This window comes from Neovison vison, chromosome 1 (genome assembly GCF_020171115.1).
Source record: "Neovison vison isolate M4711 chromosome 1, ASM_NN_V1, whole genome shotgun sequence".
Taxonomy (NCBI): domain Eukaryota; kingdom Metazoa; phylum Chordata; class Mammalia; order Carnivora; family Mustelidae; genus Neogale; species Neogale vison.
In genome coordinates, this window is record NC_058091.1 from 23,244,776 (window position 1) to 23,269,674 (window position 24,899).

General features: G+C 41.8%; 1 protein-coding gene across 1 annotated transcript in view; it reads right to left on the minus strand.

The window, feature by feature from the left end:
• ARMC2 (armadillo repeat containing 2) overlaps window positions 1-24,899 on the minus strand; it is a 111,013-nt gene that overhangs the window by 81,372 nt on the left and 4,742 nt on the right. Inside the window, exons 2-5 of the mRNA XM_044244526.1 lie at window positions 21,806-22,067; window positions 21,248-21,320; window positions 10,560-10,731; window positions 1,925-2,132 (exon numbers count right to left, since the gene is read on the minus strand). Of these exons, the coding sequence (XP_044100461.1) occupies window positions 1,925-2,132; window positions 10,560-10,731; window positions 21,248-21,320; window positions 21,806-22,023 (671 nt within the window). The 5' untranslated portion in view covers window positions 22,024-22,067. The remainder of the gene's footprint in view (window positions 1-1,924; window positions 2,133-10,559; window positions 10,732-21,247; window positions 21,321-21,805; window positions 22,068-24,899) is intronic.

Sequence of the window (24,899 nt, forward strand, 5' to 3'; positions counted from 1 at the left end):
AATTATCAAGTGTCCCGGATTGATTCACAAATGTAATTAATGACAGAATTGCTAATAGTTTCCATTTTCTGGTTTGTTTTAATCCTACTGTATAAACTGTTTTTTTGGCACCCCGTCAACCAAACTCCATCCGTGATTCAAGGAGGTAAAGACTCATAAAGCAGACATGTAATTGGAAGTTAAACTCGCCAGGGTGCCTTGCAAACTCGACTCAGACACAGTCATTACACGACGCAAAAGCCATCCTCACCGAACAGAAGGAAAACAATTAGGGCCGCCGATGTCTCATAATTTGGGACAGTCAGGAAGAAGGGCTTCCAGTCCCTAACTGATTTCTCCTTTGCTGTTGGTGGGGTAAAATATGCAACTGAAAATGCCCTCCCCGATCCCAGCAGAGGAAGACAGAATGACCTCTGGCTTGCCAGATTATTCTGCAACAGCTGAAGGTTTGCAAGACAAAAATAAAATAAAACAAAATAAAACGGCTCTTGTCTGGTTTTTTCCTAGTCCACTTTAATTACTGTAAGGATGGGTGCAGCAAGATAAATGTTTCCTTTTCACTTCAGCGCTGAAGAAACTCAAGCTCTCCCGTGGTCTTTTATGTTTAAGCTCTGAGGCCTGCAGCCCATTCTTAGTCACCCACTGGAAAAGATCGGTTGCAATGGCCAGTCTGATGTTTTGTGCTCAGCTCCCAAAGTCCCAATTTGAAGTCATTCTCTTCCACTTAAGGAGTTATTTCATTTTTCCTTTAATTTAAAAAATGTTCTGAATGCAAAGCACCATGACCAGGACAACTAGGTTGTCTGATATGAATTCCGTGTGTGTGACACTCTTCGGGCTGCGTCTGCAGACAAGGTCAGTTCAGCTAAGCTAACCAGCTGCCAAGCAGCCGGTTCCGGGAAAAGTTTTAAGCACACGGTGTGTGTACGAGCCAAAGTCAGACCCAAAATCTAAAGTGAGGGCAACAAGTCCTCGGTCTTAAAATGGCTCATGGAATTTAATCTTGTTAGGCAAAGCTAAACCGGGCAGTTGTCCACAATGACCCAATGGAAAGTCCTAGAAAAATAACTTTAACTGAATGACCCGGGCCAGTCCAAGACCTTCTGCATATCTTAGCATCGTTATTGGCCTGGGGCTAGGGAACAGAGGCTGCTCTCTCTACTCCCATCCTCCACCCCAGTTCCCCTTCATTCGAGAGACTTCTTTAGGAAAACACAGGGAGGGGGTGGGGGGAGGCGAGAGAGGGGACGGGAGAATTCACATGGTCCGTACAGTGAACATTTCTCCACAAATCTTACTATGGTAAGAAAATTGTTCCTCAATTTTCTAGGGGAAGCCCTAGAAAGCCCTGTCTAGGAACATGGTATGAAATAAAGTAATTCCCAATAATTAATTTTGTGAGGGATTAGGAGAGGGATATCACAGACAAGAGAAAGGTACGGGATTCTCCTGTTTTAACTATTTACCTGTTTGCAAAATAAGTATTTGAATCCAAGTTTCTACATGGGAAAAAGAAAAGTGTCTACTCTTTGGTGGAATTAACAGCATGAACTAATCCAAGGGAGGGAACGTGAGATTCCAGGCCAGCCAGGAATCCCAAATAACCCACAAACAGAACAATCACTCATCACTCGAGGGCTGGCCGAACAGCCTAACTAAAGCAAAGACTACTCTGACAGGCCCATCAACGCAGCGTTCGGCGGGTATGAATAAATGTTTTCCTGAGGAGTAAATAGGGAATGATGTAAAACCAACTCCATTTAGCCATGAGAAAAAAAAATCTTTCCTATTCATGCGTCATTAACTTAAAAATGTGTTTGTATAAGAGGGAAATGCAAATCAATCATCTACATAAGATTAGGAAACAAACTAGTATATGACACAGTTTATCCTAAACAGAAAACTAAATCAAAAGAATACTGACCCTCCACTTCTGAGATGAGATGGCAAGGTGGTTGTCCCTTTGAACATTTCTTGCTTCTTGATTTCACTGAAGCCTCCATCATAAGTTAGCTGAAGTGGGTGACTCTTTAAGCGGCCAACAGCTCTTGATTCTGTTAAATAAATCCCGTTTATTTTCACCATAGGGTCCCCCATCACAACTGTTTCCTCGGGTTCCACCGTCGTCTTTGCTGTAGAATCAAGGAGATGTTTGGTCAAAGTGTTTCTGATTTTTGGAATCATTCTTTCAATATTTTTTTCAATCTAAGAATTTATACAATTTAAAATTTTTTATATTACTTATAATCTAGTCTGGAATTGTGTTGCCAAAATCTACAAGATCTTCCCACTACTTCAGGCTTGGCAGCATCGATTCATTAAAATGAATGAGATCTTCTCTCTGCTCTCTCAGAGTCTACCAGAGGACATGAACTTGAATGGAGGTTTATGACTAACCCAGTCCACAGAAATACTTCTGCGTCCCAGAACAATGACTCCTTTTCCTGAATTTGATCATGTTAACAACTTTTTTTCATTCAAAACATACTGAGCGCTATGTCTTCTGGTGACTCAGTCGGTTAAGTGTCTGATGCTTGCTTTCGGCTCAGGTCATGGGTCCCTGGCTCAAGCCCCACATCGGGGGTTCCATGCTGGATGTAGAGCCTGCTTGGGATTGTCTCTCTCTCTCCCTCCCTCCACCTCTCTAAAATAAATAAATAAAATCTTAAAAAAAAAAAAAAGTACTGCGTAACTAGACACTGGTCTAGACACTTGGGAGGTATCACTGATGAAACAAAGATCCCTGGCTTTGTAGGCTTATATCCTAATAGGCATAAACAGATAATTAATAATATACCATAATAAATGAGGTCCAAGATATAATATAATAAGTACTATGGAAATAAAGCAAAAGTAGAAAAATGGAGAAAATTAAAGAGGGTTGGGGATGGGGGTAGACAGCAGTTTTGAAGAGGGTGGACATGGTAAGCAATGGAGGTGAGGCATCTAGCTCCTGGTTGACAAGGGACAGAATTCCCTGCAGAGAGAAGGCCACTCTTAAGGCAGGAGTGCGCCTGGCATGCTCAAGACGCAACAGGAGCGGAGTATGTGAGGGAGAAGAGGAAGAGAGCTGATCAGAGGGACAGCACCCAGATCGGGGAGGACCTAGACACCACTGCCAGGTGGTAGGAAGAGGAAGGCATTGGCTTCTAAGTCTTTCTAAAGAGGACGAAGAGGATAATAGTTGCAAACGGAAGTCCAGTCTCTAAGCTAAACAACTAGTGTGTATATGACTGCAGATTCTTAGACCTATGATACAATACTCTTTCTTTATCAGCCATTGGCCATTAGGAATAGCTCATTTGTGATGCTGCTAGCACACTTGAGTCTCTGATAAAATGTTTTTTTCGGGGATGCCTGGGTGGCACAGTCAGTTATGCATCTGCCTTCAGCTCAGGTCATGATCCTGGGGTCCTGGGATGGAGACCCACCTCGGGCTCCCTGCTCAGCAGAGAGCCTGCTTCTCCTTCTGCCACTGTCCCTCCCTCTGCTTGTTCTCTCTCTCTCTCTCTCCCTCTCAAATGAATAAATAAAATATTTTTAAAAAATTTTTTTCCAAAGGGGAATGTAGGGATGAGGTTCATATAGAAAATACTGCTTTGCAAGCTTCTCCAGAGCAACTCAAAGTTTCCTTTTTTGCACTTGAACAAACCAATAAAAACCAACAAAACCACTTAGTCCACTCCGACTAAGCTCCCTGCTTTCAAAACAATGAGTTTTAAAGCTGAAAGGAACCTTCAAGATCGACTAGTCTAAACTTAATTTTTCAGATGAGAAAACTGAAAACCTGAGTGTTAACGTGACCAGTCTAAGTTCACAGAGCAAGTTCAGGGTGGGCCGGGACTGTACAGCTTGAAGAGTGTGGGCTTTGCATTCCATCAGATTTAGGGTCAAGTTCTGGCTGAGTGAAGCGGGCAGGTCACTCAACTTTTCTCTCACCTTCCTCAGTGGTTCCCACCTCTTAGGGATGTGCTAAGAATGAACTGATATGGTCTAGTAAAGTGATTTATTACAAACATAGAAGTTATTGTCAGTATTACTAAGGAAACCCAAGAATCCCAACTTCTGGTCCAGGGCTCTCTCCGTAGCACCACACTGCCTTAAATACCTTCACTACTGAATTACAAAGCCCAGATTTTGTCTTAAGTAATGCAGTTTTAGCCTATTCCTACATTTTAGCATTGGTTTCCTTCATTCGTCTACTCCATGAATAGTTATTAGGTACTCGCTGCCCTGTGTTGGGTGCTGTTCTAGGGGCTAGCGGTCTAACAGTGGGGGAGAAGCAGGGAATCCCAGCCATGCAGAGCTGCTGCTGAAGGGGGTAAGTGTACCCATACTCAGAGGCGGAGTTGCTGCTGCCCCTCTGACTTCACAGTCTACTGGAGGGAGTTTGTCAGTTATTACTGCAGTGAGGAGCTGCCCTGGGCTCCCTCTGACTCTCCTGATGGAGGTCCACAATAAAACTGAGCATGAGTACCAATGCCCTTTGTGTTCCTGGTAAACATCCATAGCACGCTGTACTAATTTTGTAATGGATCATGGGTTAAACTTCAAAAGTCTACAACAAGCAGTGTTACCACGCGAAAACAGTTCCATTTCACAGATACTGCTTTGGCACCGACCATATACCAGTCCCCGTTTTAGGTTCTCAGGCTACCAGTAAAAGAAATCCTCTTTTCCTATTGAAGTTGCTGAGTCTAATAGCGGAGACAGAGAGGCAGAAGTGTTAAAAGAGAGAAATGTCGTACAGTGTGGCCCAGGGCCAGGTAAGGGCAGTAGAGAGAACAAGAGAGTCCCGAAGGGTTGGGAACTGGTCAGGGAAGGATTCATAGAGGAGTCAGAGCCTGAGAAGTATTCTGAAGGATTAACAGGAGGCCAAAAGGAGTTCTGAGAAAAAGGAACAAAAGTCTGGAGTCAGAACTAGCTTTGTGTGTATATAAGCTGTACAGTCAAGCTGGGTCCCTTACTTAGAAGGGCCCTGCATTTGGTTGAATGCTTGAGAAGTCCCTACTCCTGCAGAGGAGTAGGGACTTCATCCCCTCCACCAGGAGTCAGCAAACCATCCACTGAATCTAGCCTGTCCCTTGTTTTTGTATAGCCTGCGAGTTAAGAATGGTTTTTACATATTTCAATGGCTGGGAAGAACTCAAAGGAGAACACTATTCTAAAACATGTGAAACTGAGAAGAACTTCAAGTTTTGGGGCCTATCAATCAGTCTATCTTGCTTTCCCACTACAACAGAGTTGTAGGATAGTTGAATAGGTTGAACAGAGACTATATGGCCCATTTGGTCTAAAATATTTACTCTCTGGCTCTTCACAGAAAAAGTTTGCCAGCTCTTCTGCTAGGTCAGTATTTCCCAAACTGCATTCTTCAAAACACAGATTCCCCAGTCAAGTACATTTGTAAAACGCTAGGTTTGAAGGGTATCATGGTTCTTTCCACAGTTTGGCGACTATGGCCATTGCTGCTATGAACATTGGGGTACAGATGGCCCTTCTTTTCACTACATCTGTATCTTGAGGGCAAATACCCAGTAGTGCAATTGCAGAGTCATAGGGAAGCTCTATTTTTAACTTTTTGAGGAATCTCCCACTGTTTTCCAAAGTGGCTGTACCAACTTGCATTCCCACCAACAGTGTAAGAGGGTTCCCCTTTCTCCACATCCTCTCCAACACTTGTTGTTTACTGTCTTGTTCATTTTGGCCACTCTAACAGGTGTAAGGTGGTATCTCAATGTGGTTTTGATTTGAATCTCCCTGATGGCTAATGATGATGAACATTTTTTCATGTGTCTATTAGCCATCTGTATGTCTTCTTTGGAGAAGTCTCTTTTCATGTCTTCTGACCGTATTTTGATGTGAATATCTATTTTTTGTGTGTTGAGTTTGAATTCTTTCTAGATCTTGGATATCAGCCTTTTGTCTGTAGTGTCATTTGTGAATATCTTCTCCCATTCCGTGGGTTGCCTCTTTGTTTTGTTGACTATTCTTTTTGCTGTGCAGAAGGTTTTGATCTTGATGAAGTCCCAAAAGTTCATTTTTGCTTTTGTTTCCTTTGCCTTTGGAGACACGTCTTGAAAAAAGTTGCTGTGGCCGATGTTGAAGAGATTACTGCTTATGTTCTCCTCTAGGACTTTGACAGATTCCTGCCTCACGTTGAGGTCTTTTATCCATTTCGAGTTTCTCTTTGTGTATGGTGTAAGAGAATGGTCGAGTTTCATTCTTCTATATATAGCTGTCCAATTTTCTCAGCACCATTTATTAAAAAGACTGTCTTTTTTCCTGGATAAAGAAGATATGGTCCATATATACAATGGAATGGTATGCCTCCATCAGAAAGGATGAATACCCGACTTTTGTATCCATATGGATGGGACTGGAGGAGATTATGCTGAGTGAAATAAGTCAAGCAGAGAGAGTCAATTATCATATGGCTTCACTTACTTGTGGAGCGTAAGGAATAACATGAAGGACATTAGGAGAAGGAAAGGAAAAGTGAATTGGAGGAAATCAGAGGGGGAGACGAACCAGGAGAGACTATGGATCTCAGAAACAAATGAGGGTTTTCAAGGGGAGGGAAGTGGGGGGTTGGGTAAGCCTGGTGGTGGGTATTAAGGAGGGCACGTATTGCGTGGAGCCCTGGGTGTGGTGCATAAACAATGAATCTTGGAACACTGAAAAAATAAAATTAAACTTAAAAAAATACTGACCGCATTGCCCACCATTGCATACCCTTAGCCACTGCATAGTAAATATTTACATGGAAATAAATAAATGAACAAATGAATAATGAATGAATGAATAAATAAAATGCTGGGTTGAATTAACATGAAATGGGCATCTTTACCGACCCTCAGCTAGGCCCATGTGCTCTGGGGCTCTCCAGGAGAGGGAGGAAGCAGGCAGACCGGTCTGAGCACTGGACCCCTCATCCAAGGGAAAGCTGGGACTCAGTTCGGCAAACACTCCTTCAGACACAGGGAGCCTTCCAGAGGGTTTTCAGCAAGAGGATGATGCAATCTGATTTTTATTTGCCTCCTGCCCCCTTGTCCCATATGGCGCACAATAATCGTTTTTCACGGTCCACTGGGATGAAGGGATGAGGTTGCTGCTCACAGCCGTGTGCGGTTGGCAGCTTGGTTTCTCCAGGCTCTTCTGGCTGCTCCAAGGGAGCGCGGTCCTCGGTGAGCGGAGGGCGGAGCAAGACCGGGACGCCAGGAGACCAGGCACGGTGAGGGGGGCTGACAGCAGGGCGGCAATGGTGGCAAAAGCACGTGCAGAGCCAGGAGACGCTTCGGAAGCCCATTTCGGGAGCCTGTCGAGGGCCTGGCGAAGGCCAAGAGGACCCGGATGGTGAGAAGGCGGAGACGGCCCTGTGGCCTCTGTCCAGCTCGAGCAACTGGGCGGCGTTAGTCACACTGCCACCTCCAGCCAAGAGGCCCACCTGAGCACACAGCAATTCACTGCAGGTCCTGTGAAGACGGCCACACGCGTCCCTTCCCTTTTCATTTTCTTCGGTCAGAAATTCCCAACCTGCCACCACACCCCTCTCCCTGCCTGTGCCCGAGTCCGCTACAAATGACTTCAGGCGAAAGGCAGGCACACACCCTCTGTCTCCCTGCTCGGCTGCCTTGAGAGCCTCAGTCCCCCACCGAAAGGCATCTTCGCTAGACAGCAGAGACTCCAGTACCAAGCCCAGGAGGCCCCTGCACGAATGACAATGGTGCTGAGGCTGGAGTCTTAGTATATATATACTAAGACTCCAGCCTCAGCACCATTATATATATATATATATATATATATATATATATATATATATATATATATATATATAAAAAATATATAATATATATTTATATTTAATATATATTAAATATTAATATATATATATATATATATTAAGATTTTATTTATTTATTTGACACACTGAGATCACAAGCAGGCAGAGAGGCAGACAGAGAGAGGAGGAAGCAGGCTCCCTGCTGAGCAGAGAGCCCGATGCGGGGCTCGATCCCAGGACCCCGGGATCATGACCTGAGCCGAAGGCAGAGGCTTAACCCACTGAGCCACCCAGGCACCCTGAGTATATTGTTTTAATGGGGCAATGTGTGCTTTTAAAATGACAATGACTTTTTACTGTCATTGTCTCATGAGTGCTGACCCCGACTTCGGCCTGGACCTCGGGGATGAGGCGCCCTGGACCCCTGCGAACAGGGCAACAAGAATGGCAACAAAGACATGCTTCTGGCCCTTCGGGGAGCGTGAGGACAGTCTCAGGGCTGGGAAATGGCAGCCACAGTGGGTGTGCAGACAACAGCCAGGGAGTGGGCGCCGCAGGGCGCTCACCTGAGAGCTACCAAGAGTTAAATGCACAAAACGCCTCGGCGGCATCCAGGCTCCGAAGCAAAACATCTAGTGAGCGACACTACCCTCACACCAGCTCTGCCAGCCCGTTTCTAAGGGGTTCCTAGCGAGGTCTGACCTCACTCCCAACCCCGGGCTCCACATCCTGTGCCCCTCATAATGGCAAGGACTTTGGTCCTGTAATCCCCACTCCTCTCTGATGTCATCGGTCTGACGGGGTCCCCAGGGAGGGCCCATTTGAAAAGCTCCTCAGGGGATTCTAAGTGCAGCTAGAGCTGAGAAACTGAAGTCAGAGGAGGTCTGTCCCTTCCTTAAACCCTGCGCTGGCTTTTCAGGGCAAGCAGCACAGAGTGTGGGCCATTTGCCCCTGCCTGGCCCTTTGGGGCGGTGGCTCCCTCCATGTCCCCAGGGTAAACCATCTTCCAGCCATAATGGCCTTCGGGTCCTCCACCACCTGAGTGACCCTCCTCCTGTCTCTGAGCCTCCAGGTCCCTCAGCCTGGGCTCGTTGTCCTCAGCTTTCACCATGGCCGCCTTCTTCTCACCGGTCACATTTCAACTCAGGGCCACCTCCTCAAGGACACATTCTAGTGCCACCTGATCTCACACACAGTACTCCTGCCGTGGACATTCTCCAGCCCATTATCTCACTTATCTTCTTCACCGTCCTTATCAGGACCCCAATTATCTTATTTCCTTGTTTTCCTACTTACTGTTTACAAACCTCACAAGCTGTTTGAGAGCAGGACCCTGTGGGCCGAGGGTGCCGTCTGGCACTTAGAAGGGGCTCAGTTAACATCTGATTGCCTGACAGGAAAGAAACACACTGGGACACCTGGGGTAAAGCAAGTTGCCTGATCACATATCCTGCGACAGCACCGTAACGGCCGGATCTGCACACGCTGTCTTGCCTCTTTGTCTCTTCCTTCCTTCTTGATTCTACCTCCTCCATGATGTCAGGGTTCACGAGGGATCAGAGGGGTCAGGAAAGGAGGAAAGCGGGCTGGGGAGACATGGGGAGCCGCGGCTTGTACCCTGGGCTAACGGGGGTGGGTGCTCCCCGGAACGGGGGCCCGTGTTGCCAGGTCTTCCAGTTTCCCAGAAGAGGTTGTAAATCTGGATTCTTCCATGAGGTCTTCTACATTTAAACGTCAGTGACTAATTAAAGGAAAACGCTTTTATGTCAAGCAAGTAGGATCCTTGGGCAGTGACTTGGAACTTTTGGGATCCCTCTTCAGATAATCTCCTCTCTACATCTGTAAACCTAGCCTTCTTCCTCAAGCCTTATTGAGTGAAGGAGGGCAGGGGTGGTCAGCCCCTGGTAAAGCGGTTTTCCAACGTTATGACTACATAGAATAATAATAAATTCACAATATAGTTGAATATAAATACGTAACAAATTTGTAATGCGACCTGAGTACGCATGTACAGGACTACAGTAGGTCTCCTTGAAGCAATATTTACCTTATTGTCTGCGATTTGCCCTGATGTTCTCCATTCTATTCTACTTCATTTTTTTTTAAATGCTGGTGATCCACTAAATTGATTGCCATCTCACTAATGGGTCATTTCCTGCAGAATTTGAAAAACTCTTAGTATACTCTGGCAGGGGTGATTCCAAAGGTTGGGGCACACCTTAGAACTTGAGGTTTGTAGCTTCTCTGTTTCCAGGTTTAGAAATCCACTAGCCATTCTGTGGAAAAGAACTGGGAAGGCCCCATCCAACTTTAGCTTCATCGTCACATGGGATTGGAAAAGTATTTTCAAAGACCTCAGCTCAGTGCACATCGTATGAATCTTAAATGTGCCTAATGAAATTAACAACTGTTTGAACTCTGATTTAAAAATCCTTTATTTCCAACTCAGGTGAACCTCCTCGTTATTAAACACTTACCCTAATATTCTTTTCCTACCAAGTAACTTTTTAAAACAAAACAAAACTGGCCATTTAGGTATTCTTCTTAAATGCCCGGAAAAATATATGAACCCTGTTTCTTAACCAGGTTATAACAATAACCTGGTGAATAACAATATTGGTGAATAACCTGGTGAATAACAATATTCTCTAAGGGTTCATTAATGTAAAAATCCTGTAGGGTTTGAAAAAAAAAATCATGTAAAAATAGCTTTTGTGTGCCCATTCAAAAAAACATGCCCGCCCCCCAGATTTCAAAGGAAGTGACCCAGCCTTACACTCAGCAGGAGGCAGGGTCCTGTCAGGCAGCAGGGCCCCCTGGGAGGCTGCCCTGAATAAGCGAGCCCGGGCACTGCTTAGTCTTCTGATCTTCGCTGGGTCCACTGGGGGCTTGGGAAAGGCAAGGCAAGGATCCTCCTCCGTGGTGGGAGATGCCGGAGCTTTCGGTTTCTGGAAAGAGATTTTTCAAATGATTGGCAAGCATTTCCTTGTCTCAAAGAAGACTCACCCCCCTCACCCCCCCCACCCCCGGCGCTGGTGTTGATACTTCTGGATGAGCACAGGGCTCACTGCTTTGCTTGGCCTCGTTCTGGCCACCCAATTCTATACCTCCCTGGCCCATTTGACTTAATGTGACATGTGGTATACATATATACATACACACACACACACACACACACACACACACACATATATCACATTATGTATATGTTATATATAGTTTTTGTCATATTTGTATTTAATATAGTATATATAGTTTTTGTCAAATATAAAAACATTATTTTAAATACTCTATTACCATGCTTAGCATGTTTGAAAAAACAACTTACTCATGCTCGGAAACAGATATCTGTATGAGACTGTAACATTTGATACAATATGATCAAAATGGTTTGTAAATGTTTGTGTTCTTGCCAGCTCAGAAAGCAGTTACTGAGCACCTATGTACACCAAGTACTATCGTTACATATTTTGGACTCCGCAAAAGTACTTTTTCAAGAATATAAAAATTCTTGAATAATTTAGATTATAAAGTCTAAAACATAAGAACAAGAAGCCGGGTTGCCTGGGTGGCTCAGTTGGTTGAACAACTGCCTTCGGCTCAGGTCATGATCCCAGACTTCCAGGATCGAGTCCCACATCAGGCTCCCAGCTCCTTGGGGAGTCTGCTCCCCGCTATGACCTTCTCTCTCATGCTCTCTCTCACTCATTCTCCCTCAAATAAATAAATAAAATCTTAATAATAAAAAAAAAGAACAAGAAGCTGTTTTGGACTTACAATACAAAAATGTTTTATTTTGGGGGCGCCTGGGTGGCTCAGTTGGTTAGGGGTCTGACTTCAGCTCAGGTCTTGATCCCAGGGTCCTGGGATCGAGCCCCGTGTGGAGCCCTGTGTGAAGCCCTATGTTCTACTCCGTGCCCAATCTGCCTGTCTCTCTCCCACTCTCTCTGCCCCTTCCCCCACTCATGTGCACGTGCTCTCTCTCACTCTCTCAAATGAATAAATAAAATCTTTAAAAAATGTTTTGGGGCACCTGGGTGGCTTAGTTGGTTGAGTGTCTGCCTTCAGCTCAGGTCATGATCCCAGGGTCCTGGGATCAAGTCCCACGTCGGGCTCCCTACTCAGCAGGGAATCTGCTTCTCCCTCTCCCTCTCCGTGTGCCCCTCAACCCTGTTCGTGCTCTCTTTCTCTCTCTCAAATAAATAAAACCTTTTTTAAAACGTTTTATTTTCCACATCTCAAGAATTCCAGGCTGATACCCTTAGAAAAGGAACATTACTGGCAAATATTCCAATTCCTTAAAGACTTTAAAAAATACGAGCACCAAAACACTGGGCATTTTGCCACCAGAGCATCTAGTAGTCTCACTTCCAGATGGCGGTAGCCTCTAACCCAGGGCCAGAACCTCACAGGGACCTAAACTCCCACTTTGGGGGTTGCTTAGTGATCCACCCTTCTTCCCTCCAACTTTAACATGATTATCTGTTTATGAAAGAGTAATGTTATGGCAGTAGGTGCTTTTAGCTCTCTAGCCCAAAACAATCGACTTGAAGTTCCTAAAGTCACTAATGTAATATATGAACAGAGTGACTGTCATTCTAATAGGTAAATCAGTGCACTTTTTAGAAATCTGATTGAAACTGAAGCCAGATGCTCTGGAAAAATGGGTGAGGTTATGTATTGTATATGACACTCCATTTCAAACACTCATTTTCTCATATACATTAATAGAACTTAGAACATATTAGAGTTCTCCTTCCAAGAAGTTGTTTACTTCAATAATGATAATAGTTTTCAAAATATTTTTTGTATCCTCTTGTTCATTTACATCCAGAATCAATCCATCAACCAGGCAGGAAAAAAATTAGCTTCATGACTTTAGAGACACATTTTTTTTCTAAACACAGAAAAAGGGAAAATAAAATAATCAGTCTAATACAAGGAAAGAGTAAATCACCCTGAGATCAAACCACACTGAAGTATAATCCATTATCTAGTTATGTGAATGTGGCCAGGCCATTTACTTCTCTGAACTTGCCCTGCTCTCAAGTGGAGATCAGCACTGTCTAGCAGGGACATTGACATACCAACAACTTCAGTTACGGAGGCTGGAGAAAGGCTAGCTCCCCTGAACACTATATTTACCAGATTTTCTTCCAAGCTTCAAAAGCCAAGCCCCTTAAAGGCGCCTGGGTGGCTCAGTCAGTTGAACCTCTGTCTTCAGCTCAGGTTATGTTCCCAGGGCTCTGGGATGGAGTCCTGCATCTGGCTCCTTGCTCAGCAGGGAGGCTGCTTCCCTCTCTCCCTCTACCCCTTCATGCCCTGCCCCACCCCGCCACTCGTGCTTCCTCTCTCTCAAATAAATAAATAAAATCTCGAAAAAGGGAAGGAAAAAAAAAAAAAAAAGCCAAGACCCTAGCCTTTGACACAACCTTGCTGTGGAAAAGATTTTGAATTCAGAGGGGTCCCTTCTAAGAGAGACAACACTCACTTGTCTACATAAACTATGCTATATTTACTTAATAGTCCCTTTACTTTTAGTCTCCCTAACTTGTTACAAAATATTCAAAAGAATGTGATTTAGCCCATGAAGCTAATAGCAACAAAAATGTTAAGAGTATAAACGGGAAAATAAGTGCTTTAGTTATAGTTATGAAAGATGGAATATATATGGATAATGTCAGTATTAAATGTAGATGTGAGATTTTCTTATCTCAGAAAGCCTGTACTCTGCAGGTACATTGAATCTTTAAACAAAGATTGAAAAGTCTGCCAAATAATAATAATGTGAATAAAGTAAATGGTTTCTTTTACAGATGCCTTGTTATAAATGTTTTGGGTACAAAGTAAAAGGTCTTATATAAAGGGAACATGTGCAAAGCTAATTTTTACCCAAAAGAAAATAACTCCGTTATCTCTGGATGGCAAGATAAAACCCCTTAACTGCTTCTTGATAAAAGACATTATTTTCCTAGTGCAAAATCCGTCACTGTTTGTAGAATGAAAAATTAGTCCCATGTGACTCCTGTCCTCAATGAAAATTATTTATTCCATTTAAACGTGTATCTCACTTGACTACATCAAGTATAAAGTAATACATGTAAGCATTTTTAGTTCTTTGAGGGAAAACTACTAAACAGGCCATCAGTTTCCATCCTGCCAGCTTCTACAACACATCCTTCCCCTTTTGTGGAGCAAATTGGCTTTTATGGAGCAAAACAGTAAAAACTGTTTCATTAGAAGATTCACTTCAGGGGTGCCTGGGTGGCTCAGTGGGTTAAAGCCTCTGCCTTTGGCTCAGGTCATGCATGATCTCAGGGTCCTGGGATCGAGCCTCGCATCAGGATCTCTGCTCAGCAGGGAGCCTGCTTCCTCCTCTCTCTCTCTCTGCCTGCCTCTCTGCCTATTTGTGATCTCTGTCTGTCAAATAAATAAATAAAATCTTAAAAAAAAAGAAGATTCACTTCATTTTCGAACTCAGAGAACTTTGCGAGGAAGTTGAAATTTTCCCTTGAGGACCTCACCTCCCTGGTTTTGTGTACCATGACACTCCAGTGACTCAAGTATAATCAAGGACACTGGGAAAGTCAGATGGTAGGATTTGCTCCTGCTGATAAAATGTCTGTTGAAGAATGAGACTGTTCTCATAGAACAACCCAATCAAATGAGACAAAATTCCTAGAACATTTTAAAGAATCTGCCTGGCCTTGACTCTCACCCAAGCATGGCAGGCCTTGACCAGTTTTGGACATGGCCCCTCTGGATCACCAGACGGAAAGGCAGGGTCCTCCCTACTCTACAGGAAGGGGGGTCTGCCACATCCCACCTCAGAAAGTTGCTAGGATTTGATTTGTAGAGCAACAGAACACACACACACACACACACACACACACTAAAAGACCTCTTGGAAGTTAGAAAACAAATATTAAAAACTCTTGCAAGTGAGGAAGGGTATTTTTGTCCTTTGTGTTTCAGCTGGAACATCCATCTTTTCCCCTTGGACACCGGTGTTTCCAGTTCTCGAGACTTCACATTCAGATGGAGACTCACGCCACCGGCCACCTGCTACCTTGTCCCCCCACAGCTTTTCAGGCCTTCAGGCCTGGACTGGAAAGATACCACTGGCTTGCCTGGGCCTCCAGCTTGCAGCCAGCAGACCGAGGGTCTTCTCAATCCCCACCCCCAACTATGTGAGGCAATCCTTTAAAACAAATCTCTATGTATCTGTATGTTTGTATGTATGTATGCATCTATCTATCTATCTGACTACTGGTTCTTATTTTCTGGAAACCCTGAGTCATACAATTGTGTATCAATTACACCTTAGTAAAGCTGTTAAAAAATTTTTTCCTACCAGCACATAACGTTTGGATGTGGCAATTGTATGTGCATCTCTATCACTATGACTTTTGTCCACGGGTGCGCTGGGCTCCTCTGTCACTCCCAGCATGTGACTCGCTGCTGTAATGTTCCCATTCAGAAAAAATGACAGAGAAAAACACTGCTTTGACATTCGCATTCTGCTTTCTCTTAACCTGGGTTTCCCCTATCCCCAAGGTACACAGGGAATTCCAAATCCCTTTCTTTTAAAAATATACTATATTATTTAACTTGTCAAATACTTGGAACTTGGTTCCTGTAAAACGTGGGGGAAAAAAGGACTCAAACTAATCTATGCTTGGGGCACCTGGGTGATTCAGTTGGTTAAGCCTCTGACTCTTAATTTCACCTCAGGTCAGGATTCAGGATCTCAGGGTCCTGGGATCAAATGCTCTGTCAGGCTCTGAACTCAGCATGGAGTCTGCTTGTCCCTCTCCCTCTGGAGGCTCCTCCCCCTGCTCACTCATGATCTCTAAAATAAATAAATACAATCTTAAAAACTCCTAATCTATGCTGTGAGGAATCAAGACAGTAGTTGCCCTGGGGAGGCAGTTTCTGGGGTGCTGGTAATGACCTTTTTTTTTCTTTTTGAACGCTGATCACAAAGTGAGGTGAGTCTGTGTGAATTTACGAAACTGCACTCTTACGATCTGTGTCTTTTCTGCATGTCGATAAAAAGTTTAATAAAAATATATGAGGCTTAAACCAACTAGACTTTGTAGGTTTAGGAAACACAGGAAGAGTTGTTTTGACAAAAATAATGATGAAAAAACCTGGCGATTCACAGCCCCTGGGGCTAGTAATATATTATATGTTAATTAAAAAAATAAGAAATTAAAAAAAAAGAATCTCTCAGAGCCAATAAATCTGTTTCTTAAAAAAAAAAAACAACCACACACACAATGAAAGACAAAAATCTCCTATTCATTCACAGGGTCACATCTCTTTCCCTACAGCGGTTCCTGTGTATATAAATCTGAACACCAGTTAACCAGGGTAGCAGAATGAAAACAGAAATAACTACTACTACCCAACAGCTCCATGCCTCAGTGCTGTCAAGGGAAGGTGGGAGCTGCTACAGAAGAAAACAGAGGTACCGGTCATACTGATACAGCAAATAGGTATACATGTTTCCCTCCTGTCTGATGAGATTACAGATCCTAATGGGAACCTTGCCCAGTCAGGCCAGGCAGCCAAGGCCCGAGTGGTCAGGGGCCAGGGCACCCCTGAGTAGAGGCAGCCCACCACTTGCTAGAGGGTGTGGGGGTTGGGGAAGGAGCACAGGCCAGACCCCGGGGTGGGGTGGTGGCGGGAGTCAAAACAGGGACACGGGAAAACATACAAGCTCAAAGAGGTGAGCTGATTTGTTAAATGCAGCAGCTGGAATGGGGTGCTTTCTTGGTCCCTCTTCCTTGATTGACTGCTAGCTGAGGAATTATTAAAAGGCAAATTAGCCTAAGAAAGTCACCTAGAGCCAGAAAGGGCTGAAGGTCGGTCACTTAGGTCTTCGCAAATTCTTTCAGCTAGTGGGCCGGTAACTAGGAGACAGCCCTGTCCCAGCCTCCCCAGCTGTCTCCTTGCTCCCGCTCCCTCCTCCCGCACTCCTCCTTCCCCTCATCTCCCTCCTTTGGCAGGAAAGAGGTTCTCGGAGTCACATAGTTCTCTCAAAGGGGAAAGGAAAAGGAAAGAAGGTGGAATGGCAGGTTCACTTTCAGAATTTTTTGACTGGGGGCTCCAAACGTTCCCCATGTTGAGTAAAATAACTCCTTTAGTTTGAACTCCTTTTGTTATAGTAGATTAGGTAAGGGTCTTAAGTATAGATTTCATTTTAAACTGTAATATATATAATATATATAACAGTTGTAATATATATATATAATATATATATATATAATATATATATATATAACAGTATATTTAAACTGTAATATATATATAATATATATATATATAATATATATAATATATATAACAGTATATTTAAACTGTAATATATATATATTACAGTTTAAAATGAAATCTATACTTAAGACCCTTACCTAATCTACTATAACAAAAGGAGTTCAAACTATATATATGTAATATATATATGTAATATTAATATATATATATTAATTACAGTTTAGATATACTGTTATATATATATTTAATATATATATTACAGTTTAAAATGAAATCTATACTTAAGACCCTTACAGAATCTACTATAACAAAAGGAGTTCAAACTAAAGGAGTTATTTTACTCAACATGGGGATTTCTGAGGCTATTGTTACTTTGCACATAGCACCTAACCATTCTGCAGTAAAGAAATATAATTATAATGATCCTAAACAGAAGCAAAGGCCAATATTATCCTTGCCTACTAACTAATCCTGCAGTCCAAAGACTGTACCAGTTTGACAAGGGCTGGATTTGACTAGGTTAACTCTAGAACTAGAGATTCTTAGGATAGAATAGGCCCAAACTGAGTGAATCTCCAAAAACTATAGAATACTAAAAACAATTCATGGGAATCAAATCACAGAATCAGAACACAGAGAATGACTCTACAACAAGGTAAACACATTGGGCTTCCAAACCGGGGGGCTTCTTGTGGCTGGCTCAAAATCCAAGAGGTTTCCAAGACTGTAAGTGTAAGAAACTACATGTCAACAATGGCTAACAAAGTGTTTATTGCACATTGGCTCATGCTTACTATATTAGAACCTTATTTTTACCATCTACAATATAAGAACAAGCATAATCTTCCTCATGGAAGCTTTTTGATGAGTAGTTCAAGAATATGAGATACATTTGGAGACAATTGGGGTCATTTGAACATGGACTGTACATTAGATGATATTACTGAATAATGTTAATTTTCTGAGCTCTGATGATAATATTGTAGTGATGCAGGAGAGTGTCCTTGTTCATATGAGATGCACACTTAAATTTTTATGGATGAAGTCTTAAAAGATCTGCAACTTACTTTCAAATAGTTCATCAAAAACAAACACATATACACATGCAAATAAGCACACATATATGTGGTAATAAAAATCAAGAAGCAGGGATGCCTGCGTGGCTCAGTGTGTTAAAGCCTCTGCCTTTGGTTCAGGTCATGATCCCAGGGTCCTGGGATCAAGGCCCCGCATCGGGCTCTCTGCTCAGCATGGAGCCTGCTTCTCCCCCTCCCCTCTCTCTGCCTTCCTTTCTGCCTACTCGTGATCTCTGTCTATGTCAAATAAACAAATAAAATCTTAAAAAAAAAAAAACAACAAGAAGCAGCTTGAACACCACCCCGATTCCATGACAATCTAAGGAACTAGTATCACTAGGTACTTATGGCAGCAGAGCTAAAAGGGGAAGAGACCTAAATAAGGAGGATTGGCTGAAAGTCTGTGTAACTCCTTCCCTCCCAGCTCCATGTAGCTATGTTACATGGTCAGGAGATTTGCTCCATAGAGAGGGTAAAACAGAGGTGCCTGAATCAGGCTAACTATGCAGAATTGAGTGTCAGGGTACTTATTATAAACAAAGAAATTAACTGAATATTTACCTACTGAATGCTAGGTATTCCTACCTTCTTCCTCCAGCTGGTTCTTGGAAGATAGCAACCAGCCTTTATCCTCTAGGCAAGAGCTTAGAATATACTTGTACAGAGAATTAACTTGCCACAAGGAAATCCCTAAAGATACTGCTAATCCTTGAAGATACTGCCGCTGGGGGTTTCATAAGCAACACAGCCCAGCCAGTCCTCCCTGATGGGGTTAGGTATCACCTATGGGTCGACCTGTCTATTCCACATGCTTCTACTTTCAAATAAGAGCAGCCAAACAAGCAGCATGAGCTATCAGAGGAGAGCCTCTGACATGAAAAAGAGAAACTAAAGCAAACATTAAAATGCAACAGACACAGAGGGAGGACCGTGTAAAGACACAGGGAGAAGATGGCCATCTACAAGCCAAGGAGAAAGGCCTCAGTAGAAACAAACCCTATTGCCCTCTTGATCTTCGACTTCTACTTCAGAACTGTGAGAAAATAAATTTCTGCTGTTTAAGACACACACACACACACACGGCACAACAGAGATTTTAAAGGAAAAAGGAAATAATTCAAAAATCAAAATTATCATTAATATACTCATTCAATATGTTACAACCATGAAACACAAGAATACTATACATAAGAAAAGATGACTTAGAGCAGGGAAAAAGCTTTTAGGAAATTAAAAATAATTAAATAATTTAAAAATACGACGGCAGAGAAGCGCCTGGGTGGCTCAGTGGGTTAGGCCTCTGCCCTCTGCTGAGGTCATGATCTCAGGGTCCTGCGATTGAGCCCCGCATCGGGCTCTCTGCTCAGCAGGAAGCCTGCTCCCCCCTCTCTCTCTGCCTGCCTCTCTGCCTACTTGTGATCTCTCTCTTTTTGTGTCAAATAAATAAATAAAATCTTAAAAAAAAAAAAAAGATGGCAGAAATGAACTCAATAAAAGGATTAGAAGATAAAGTATCTTCCAAAAAAATATGGGAAATAAAAATTTAAAAAAGGAAAGAAAACTGAAGTACCAGTCCAGCAACTCCTACATATTGGGATAATAAATTCCAGAAAGAGCAAACAGAACAAAAAAGAGGGGAAGATACACCAAAATAATTCAAGGACATTTCCCAGAGTTGAAGGGCATGAGATTCCATTGAAAGTGCCCAGCACAATGGATGAAAATAAACTAACACAAAGGTCCATTATCATGAAATTTTAGAACACTGGAAACAAAGAGAAATATCCTACAAACTTCTAGAGAGAAAAAACAGCAATCAAGGTCTCAAATAATGTACTTCCCATAAACCCTTTCTCTAGAATATACCAAAGGAAATACTCCAAAAGTAAATCCTGGGATACAGGAGATAGGTAAGCCATCACAAGAAGGAGAAGCAAGCTGTGTGCCAGGTACCAAGGGTAAATGGTCTGGGAGAAAGTGGGGATAGTTCTCCAAAAAGATGAATCAATATAATACTTCATGTGCCTGAATATGTGAAGTAGATTTAGAAACCTGGAGAAGAGTTTGAGGTTGAAATGGCAGTAATACAAAACAAAAAAGCAAGGCAACAATTAACACCAGGGAAAACAAAAAGTGGTACAGGGAAGGAAAAGTAATCATCATTAGTTCAAGACTCAGTTGTAAACAGGATTTATATAATCATAGAGAAAAGGGATCTAATCAAAGTGATGATATATCTATACTGGGAATAGCACTGGGGCCAAAAAAGATGACTGTTGTGAGGATGTGTGGGCGGACAGACAAGAGTTAAATTTTCACCTTCCTTAGTGAGAAGTCATTAGATAATTCTTCAAACTCACAAGTCAGAGAGGAACAAGACACTGTTATTTAAAATTTTGGATGTAAATACCAAAAGAACATGCCAAAAGAGTTTAAAGTGAGAGTCACTGGTTAAGAGTAGAATGAAGAATAAGGGAACAGGAGGCCTCTGGAGTGTTTTGGGTAACAAACCTTTGACCCTTTATGTATACATATATATATAATTTATTTGTATACGTTTCTATTAAAAATAAAATATGTATAACTTTAAGAAAAAAACAAAACAAATTGTGAAAAACAAAAAATATTGTAAAACATTCTGTTTGTCAGGTTACTATGTATTTCTGATGTTCTTATTATTAAATTATAGGAAAACAGGGGCTCCTGGGTGGCTCAGATGTTAAGCGTCTGCATTCGGCTCAGGTCATGGCCCCAAGGTCCTGGGATCCAGCCCCATGTTGGGCTCCCTGCTCTGCAGGAAGCCTGCTTCTCCCTCTGCCCCTCCCCCTGCTTGTGTTCTCTCTCACATCATTGCTCTCTGTCAAATAAATAAATAAAATATATTTTAAAAATAAAATAAAATAAAAATAAATAAATTATAGGAAAATAACAGAAGTATATCATCAAGATTTAAAACATTTGAAAAAATATAAATGAAATTGTTTTCATATTAAATTATCAGTATACTTAAGTCTATGTGGTCCTTTTCTTAGCATATACAACTACTGATTCAAGTATTTTGGGCCAATTCCATTTCACAGCACTGATGGTAATATAAGGTACTCACAAAATCTAGTGGACTGAGACGAGCACCAGAGATGGGCCTGGACTCAGATGACTCAAAACTGGATGCATGAAGGCTAGCACAGGAGATGGAACAGAAATATTAGTTTGTGAAGAATCATTTATTTCTAGTGTATGTTAGTTAACTCTAGTCCCCAAATAAGTAAAAGCATTTAATGCATAAGCCTTGAGGAAGAAGCAATTTTTAAAAAATCATAGTTCTTAGAACATTTTATTAAATAAGGTTGTTCATTGCTTGTAGGGGAATTAAAAAAAATACTGAATAATGAAAAGAAGAAATGCATATGGTGACTTTTTTTTAAAAAAAGTTTTGTTCATAGCACTTTATAGAGTTGGTGTGACAACCACCATTCACCATTTCAAACCAAGGCAACTTGTTCGACCCAAGGTCTAGACTTCCCTTTAGGAATCTCTGAATAGATACAAGAGGTGTAATTAGCAGACATCAAACTTAAAAAGCAACTATGCATACCTAGAATTAAAGGAAAACGTTTCTGGTGGCTTCCAGAGCCGAGTGTATAAGCAAGAGAAACGTCATTACCTGAAAGAAGAAGGAGGTCTGTTTTCCGGTGTTCTGGAAGACGCAGGACCAAAGAGTTTTCTTTGGTCTTCCCGTGGTGTAAATGGTCTTTGCGTCCCAACTGTTCTTAAAGCATTTCGTGCTTCACTTATGATTTCTGCGCTGGTCTTCTGCTTGGACATAGAAGGTCGATAAAATGGATCCAGCTTTTCTAACTTTTTATCATTTGGAGAGAGCATCTTTTCCTTTTAAAGTAAAATGTTCTTCAGGTAGACACCACAGGCTGCAAATATATGATATAATATATGAACTGTTTCATCCAGGTGTTTAGAAAAGAGTGCTTAAACCCAATATGTTTAAACCATTCCTCGATATTAAACTAGGAAAAAGTCACAAACAATTTTTTAAGAAGATTTTTAATTTATTATTTGACAGAGAAAGAACCTGTGATGGGGGAGGGGAGGCGGGAGGGGCAGAGGGAAAGGAAAAGAGAGAGAATCCCAAGCAAACTCTGCACTGAGTGTGGGACCCAATGTGGGGCTCGACTTCACGACACTGAGCTCATGACCTGAGCCAAAATCAAGAGCCTATGGCTTAACTGACTGAGCCACCCCGGTATGCCGTCACAAACAATTTTTAATTAAAAAGCTACCAGGCAGTTACAGTTAGAAGATCAGGGTGGAAGAAAAGCTTTCAGAAATATAGGTTGATATGCATAGTTATGCCTATGGGAATATATGCACTCCGGGGAAATGGTGTGCAGGAAGAGAGCCAGGATGAAAGCTAAACCTGGAGACAAAGAGGAGAAATCGTGAAAGAGGACAGACGAGGAAGAAAAAATTATCTCGTATTCTCCAATCTATAAAAAAAACAACACTGGGGGGTTCTGTTAAAATTTTAACTAAATTTTCCTTTTTTCCCTCTGCTGTCCTCCATGCAAACTGCAAGTATAAGGTTAGATTTAGACAGATGGGGCCCATTTCCAATCTCTATTTACTTTTATAAATGTAGTTTGTAAATTCAGGGAAAGGTTCAGCCCCACATTTACCATGATGTATTTGAATGAACGGATTCAAATCACCTTCCATGTGAGATAGTGTCCTAGAGGAATAAATATCAAATTATCAACATCAAATATTCTTTCCCAGGCTAGTTTTCTCAGTTAAAGTCATGCACAAGGGCCAAGAGAATGTAGATCCTTCTTAAATGTTGGCATGTCCCCAGGGAGGCCTGGATAACTTGGCAGGACACCTATGTAGGTCTAAATTTGGAAACAGCAGAGATTTAAAAAACATAATTCTAATTACTATTTGGTATTAGGTATTCATTAAAACAACAACAACAACCCAGATCCCTGAAAATCTCTAAGGAGAAAGAGGCCTGGAAATTTTTCCTATATTTCAGTGCCCAATTTTAGAATAACTTTTGCAAAAAAGAAACATTTTTTGGTGACATATGCCCAAGGAAACTAAAAAAACTTCATTTCTATAAGTGGAATCAACAGATGATTCCTTAGACAAGTAAAGAGGATTTACTATATTGTGATTCTATACATTAAGTTGTTATGTAACAACAGACAACAAGAACATTTGTTTAGTTCTATCCAAACCCTACCCTAAGAGTTTTTGAGGTAAAGAGCATGATGAAAACTACAAACAATATGCCATTCCCTTTCTTTTCTTTTTTAAATATTAAATGTACTTTATTACTTTTGAAAACTGGTCCCATACACGATTATTTTTAGTTAGCCATAATACCTGATTAGCTAGCACAGATAAATATTTACAGAGAAACACTAACACTTTAAAAAAACTAGCCTTTGGAGGACATTTTTTATTTTTTAATTCAAAATTTTTTCAGTGTTAAAACCAAAAAGACTTGCAGATTTTTATGCTATTCCTTTCATATGGAAAGGCCAGGTGAGGTAAAACAGTAAAAAAAAAAAATCCTAGATAAGCTGTCCTATTCTAGGTGTTTTCTTTCTAGGAATTTCTGTTATAGGATTTGGAATTTAAGCAAGGTCTCCAAAAATCATGCACATTAATACAACAAACAAAAAACTATGACAGGTCAAATACATTTTACTTCTAATTCTTCTGATGTGATTAGCTATTTATTTTTAAAATATTCAAGGCTGATTATTAAAAATATCTATAGTATTTTTTGTATAGCCATATATCCATGTTTCCCCTGCCATCTAAAAGAGCGCATTCCTATGAAAACTCTGATTAGCCAAAACAGTGTGAAGAGTAGGTGCCACCACTTTCTGTCAGTTTGTTTTTACAAAATACCTGCATTAACACCTGTTTTCACTCACCAGAAGAAATCTGAAGAGGACATTCGCTTTTGTAAGACTGTGTTATTGTAAGTCTTGCATAAAAGCAAAATGACAAAGCGTCAGAAAGCAGGGGATACCTGTATTATTTTCGGATGCATGGTAATGTAAATTCAGTCCCATTACATCTAACTCAGGTGGCCATACCAGTTTCCTTTGCTTGTTTGTTTTTAAAAGGCCCATGGGGGCACCTGGGTGGCTCAGTAGGTTAAGCCTCTGCCTTTGGCTCAGGTCATGACCCCAGGGTTCTAGGATCAGAGCCCCACATGGGGTTTCTGCTCAGCAGGGAGCCTGCTCCCCCGCCCCCATCTGCCTGCCTCTCTGCCTACTTGTGATCTCTGTCTGTCAAATAAATAAATAAAATCTTTAAAAAAATAAAAAATAATAAAAAATAAAAGGCCGAGTGCAGTAGGAAAGTACACCACTTAGAGAGAGGAAGTTCTTGTGCAATGAACAGGTTTCTCCCTGAGCCCAAATCAGGTTTGTGATTCCTTTGGCCCCGCATAGCTCTAATAAGTCTAGCAATGTCGAAGGTGATCTGGCAAACCTAATAAATATTAGAGCAAGTGCTCTGGATGAACACTATGGCGTAGCGCTCCTGGTCGAGACCCTGTATTTCAGTTTGTGGAAAACTACACTCTTCCATAAAGTCATGAAGCAGGGACATTCACTCAGGATGAGTGCTAACAGTCCTGTACTTTATTTGGGCACACAGGAATTTAGATTGATCAAACATTGGTGGAAATAATGTAGAACAGTAGGCTTAAAAATCATTTTGTT